Source organism: Alexandromys fortis, unplaced genomic scaffold (genome assembly GCF_014885135.2).
Source record: "Alexandromys fortis isolate MF-2015 unplaced genomic scaffold, M_Fortis_MF-2015_v1.1 scaffold_780, whole genome shotgun sequence".
NCBI classification, from domain to species: Eukaryota; Metazoa; Chordata; class Mammalia; order Rodentia; family Cricetidae; genus Alexandromys; species Alexandromys fortis.
This window is the reverse complement of record NW_026068646.1, coordinates 33621-38315: the sequence shown is the minus strand read 5'-3', so window position 1 is coordinate 38315 and position 4695 is coordinate 33621. Positions and strand designations below refer to the sequence as shown.

The 4695-nt window shown below is 44.7% G+C and overlaps 1 protein-coding gene across 1 annotated transcript in view; it reads right to left on the bottom strand.

The window, feature by feature from the left end:
* Nucleotides 1-2332: 2332 nt before the first annotated feature.
* LOC126495994 (C-type lectin domain family 2 member E-like) overlaps nucleotides 2333-4695 on the bottom strand; it is a 20803-nt gene continuing 18440 nt past the window's right edge. Inside the window, exons 3-4 of the mRNA XM_050133583.1 lie at nucleotides 3490-3596; nucleotides 2333-2558 (exon numbers count right to left, since the gene is read on the bottom strand). Of these exons, the coding sequence (XP_049989540.1) occupies nucleotides 2444-2558; nucleotides 3490-3596 (222 nt within the window). The 3' untranslated portion in view covers nucleotides 2333-2443. The remainder of the gene's footprint in view (nucleotides 2559-3489; nucleotides 3597-4695) is intronic.

The window sequence follows — 4695 nt, the reverse complement described above, 5'->3', positions numbered from 1 at the left end:
CCCACAGAGCCCCTGGTGGTAACAGGAGTCATGGTATCCACGTGGCCCCCAGCAGCATCTCAGTCTACAGACACTAACATGGCCTCGGGGGACAGCACAGACTACTAATATCAACATAGCAGTGCACAGACCAAGAACACCCATATGGTCTCCAGAAACAGCATGGTCCATGGGTGTCAACACAGATTTTTCATGGTCCAGCCTCGACAAAAATACCTCTTGCCAGGGTAGGGGTATGGGGGTTAGAAATATAAGACTATGAAGACACATGGAAAATAATACTACAGAATCCATAGAAAAGTACCAGGAGGGTATTTCAGTGAATACTGAAGTAACCCACATTTATTTTTCCCAAAGTTTTTATACCCAATACAAATGGGGGTAGGGAGGTGGAGAGAGAATATAACAAAAACTTTGTATACTTGATAGAAAGTACAACTCAGACAGTTAATTCCTTTAACACTTTGAAACATCAAGTCATTAGCATTTTGTAGTTTAAGCAGTGAAGCTGCCTTAGTCCATGAACCCTGAAGACGGCGACTGCCCAGGTGACCTCATAGTTATAAAAGGAGCAGAAGTACATTTGCATATCCTGACCACCTGTCAGGATTGAATGGACCTACTTGTATGGGCTATCTTAATGTCAAAACAATTAAATAATCACATGCTGTGTGGGACATGCTAATATGCTTGTCAGCTACTTTGGGCAACCTACAACTCTCTAGCCATCAGACAAGGTGGAAACAGGCTCACATTTTTGAGCCTCCACACAACCTGTAGAGGGAGACAGAACAAATACAGCTGCAGCTGTAGCATGCACCATGTACAGCAACATAGCATGTGGTGGCAGAACACACCATGGAGGTTTTTTGAGATGGCCCAAACCAGAAAATACACTACTCTCCTTGGGCATCCTGCCATTCCTCAGAGACAGGCTGGTCATGGGGGTGCATTAGGGGGCAGAGCCTGTGAGAGATCCAGGCTGCTGTTTACCGTCCTGCCAGTGCTAGGTTTTTTGAGGTCCAATCAAGAAAATAAATAGGTCTCCATTACAGACATACTGATGTTTCTCAGAGTGAGGGTGATTGAATGTGGCGGTTGGATTAATGAGGACCAATGATAATAGGTGTTTGGACAAGTTTAATGACAAAACCAGACTCACAAAACCAAGGTTCCAGAGGAGTACCCAGAGTAGGCAGGAAGGGGCGCGCAGATGCGCGCCCAATTTATCAGTAAACATACGCCGGAGGGCAGCCCGCCCCAAGGGGAGGGCTTATCCCTACATCTCCCTCTTTTTGTCTAAATAAGACAGAACTAACCCAAATACAACTATAAACAATAATAATAAATAATAGCACCAGTCTGGGATATGCTCTTGTTGCCCAGAGACAAGGGGATCTTTCAGATAGGCAGGGCATCTGGGGACAGAATCTACTGGAGCTTCAGGTCTCTGCACATCTCTGTGCCCTCAATGAAGGCACCTTAGGTATGACCATCACACCTGCAGGCTGAGGGCAGTTGCACAGCAGTGGAGATTCCAGGTTGAGAACAAGAAAAAAAGAAAAACCCACCCTACGAGTCACCATCTTAAATCAATCTTCAAATATTTTTTAAAAGGTTCTGATAACAGAAATTACATACATGCCAAGGCACATTTACTGGAGAAAGAGCCATTCTTTCAGCCACTCTTCCCTGACTTTCTAACAGCAGGGCCTCACTCCAGCTCTGGCTTGGGTTGCAGCAGCTGTGGCATCCATGTCTGAGGCTCCTCCTTGGTGACTACAGACCTCTGGTGCAGCCTGCTGCAGGATTCCCAGGGCCATGGGGAGAGAGTACAGGAGAGACTCCACTCCTCTGTCTCCCTCTAGCCCTCTACAGGAGCCCTGTGTTTCACCCATCTTGACTCAATCCTGTCACTGTTTGTTTGTTTGTTTGTTTGTTTGTTTGTTTGTTTTGAGGGGGGGTTGAGAAAGGATTTCTGTGTGTAGCTTTGGAGCCTGTCCTGGCTCTTGTTCTTTAGACTAGGCTGGCCTCAAACTCACAGCAATCCACCTGCCTCTGCCTCCCAAGTGCTGGGATTAAAAGCATCTGCCACCACTGCCCAGCTCCTCTCTTCAATTTTAACAGTACCTGTCATTCAAAGGAAAAGCTAATGAAAAAAATTTCATTGTCTGGCCATAAATGTGGGGGTCACTAATACTGATGTGTTTGTAATTCATATGGCCAACCCATAGCAAAACACTTACTTAATTTAGAATCACCCATACTCTCTCAAGTACCCGTAAGTATAGACGTCTGTGATAATTTTCACCAATGATGTCACCACAGAATATGAATTGCTTGTTATATTTATTTAAGATAAAAAAATGCTGTAACTATAGATGATATGTTACAGATCTCTCATGATGACTTTGACACACTCTCTACACAAGCTGTGAATCTACTAAAGTATAGATTTGGGCTTGCTACAAATCCACATCCTAGGTATGTAGTCCCTGCTACTGCTGATCCCTCTGTCACTCAGGTAGGCATGGTTTCCAACTCCTCGGATGAGTGTCCTAAAACAAAATAAAAACAAAATGTCTGCAGAGTCGGCCACTGCATTTCCTCCAGCAATGATATCTCACTCTTGTCCACTGCTTGTTTATAGCACGAATCACAGAAAGGCAGAGGCCATGAGGAATCACCAACACTAGTGTTACACCTAGTGACTTTTTCATTCTCAGGGTTCCACTTGGTTATCATTCCTTTGTCACTCATCCATGTTGGACCCTGTACTGTGTGTACAAAGCATTTGACTGCTGCTCTCTGCCATGTTCACATGAACTTCATTCAGCCATGGGTAGCATTGCAAGGGGGTTTTCAATTCTATCTTGAAGAATTTCTCACATGTTCGAAAGGGGGTGAAAATGCACTTAGTTAATTCTAAAGGTCTTTAATGATGGACATTCACTGTTTCAGAGAATGGGTCTGTTCAAAATGGCTATGCTCACATCCAAACACTGTCCTGGGTGCCCTTTGATGATGAGAAGGTTCCCAAAACGCATGAAGTCTCTGCTTCAGTGACAGAAGCAGCTGTGCGCACAGCTGTTTGACAAGTCCTATCCAGCAGTTCTGCAGTGGATTCCTGGGGATTCAGAGCCCTTAGTGGACATCAGCAGTTCTGTCTGCATCCCACAAGGGCAGTTATCTACAAGGAGAGATTTCTAAGTGCTGAGAGCAGACAGCATCTTCCCCAGATGCCATCATCAGGCTAAAGATTTGGAATGAAACAACACTAGGTGACTCTGACAGATGTAAATTTGCCAAGATGTGGATACTGGGGACTCTATGTAACATACAACCAGACCCAAGGCACACCTCCAGCCCAAGGGTTTCTCCCTTTCAAGTTGAGTTCTCTTTATATTACTCAGCCTTTCAGCTTGCACAACAACTCACACAATCACAACACTTGAACACAGTAAAAGAAAAAGCTTTCTGAAAACATACAAGTTGTTATATTCAGTGTTGTCTGTCCACATCCAAGGCTGCTCTGATGACTCTCTGTGCAGTCCGATCCACGCAGCAGAATGCCCATATGTTCTATTCAGGAAATCCTGTCAAAAACACAGAAAGCAAAGACATGTGTCTCTCAGTTTCAGATGAGCCTTGAGTCTCTGTCCTACAGCCTCCTCTTGGGATGGTAGCAGGTTTGAACTGAGGGCCAGGAACTTTAGAGCCTAAATAACCCTCAGTTCTCAGTGAATGCATTTTCCTGTCATTAACCGTAGTAAGCTGACAGATACCCCTTTTTCTGGGGCTGTAAAAGTCCCTTGTTAAGTCTGTATTTACAGTTATTAACAGCTGTTAACTTAAGTTTGCAACACCCGCCGGCTCAGACAAAGACTTGTATGACCACCATGAATCTCAAACGTATGTTTGGCCTTGCACGTTGAGTATTATTAGCACTATAGGAGAGAATATCTTTGGAATGTCTCAGCGCTACAGTCAGATGTGTTACCATCACAAATGGCACATGCTAACATGTACCCCATGTGCCCAATGCCTAGGGTGGAAACCTTACTCATGTTCCTGCTTTAAGCTCTCTATGGCAAGGCAAAACATATTCCACAAGTGATGTGGGATTGATTTCTTATTAATAAAGAAAATGCCTAGGCCCATTTGATAGGCCAACCCTTAGGTAGGTGGAGTAAACAGAACAGAATACAGGGAGAAAGAAGCTGAGTCAAGGAGTCGCCATGATTCTCCTACCGGACACAGATGCAGGTTAAGATCTTCCCTGGTAAGACACCTCGTGGTGTTACATGGATATTAGAAATGGGTTAGATCGATATGTAAGAGCTAGCCAATAAGAGGCTACAGATAACGGGCCAGGCAGTGTTTAAAAGAATACAGTTTCAGTGTAATTATTTTGGGGCATAAGCTAGCCACGCAGGCGGCCTGGTGGCGGTGACGCAGCCTTGCTGCTCTTATCACAACACACATCAGCAAACAACAAACCAACTCCTGATCCTTTCTTACCAGCTCCTCCAGATTGTCAAAGTGAGTTAGATGGGCCACCTGCTCCATGCAGGAGGTCTGGCTGGATCTCCAGTTACTTGTGTTTTCAGACAAATAAAAACATTTACGTCCAAATGCAATCCAGTCTTTTGGGCAGGTAACATTCCCAGCTTCAGGGCTCACAATGGCCGGGTT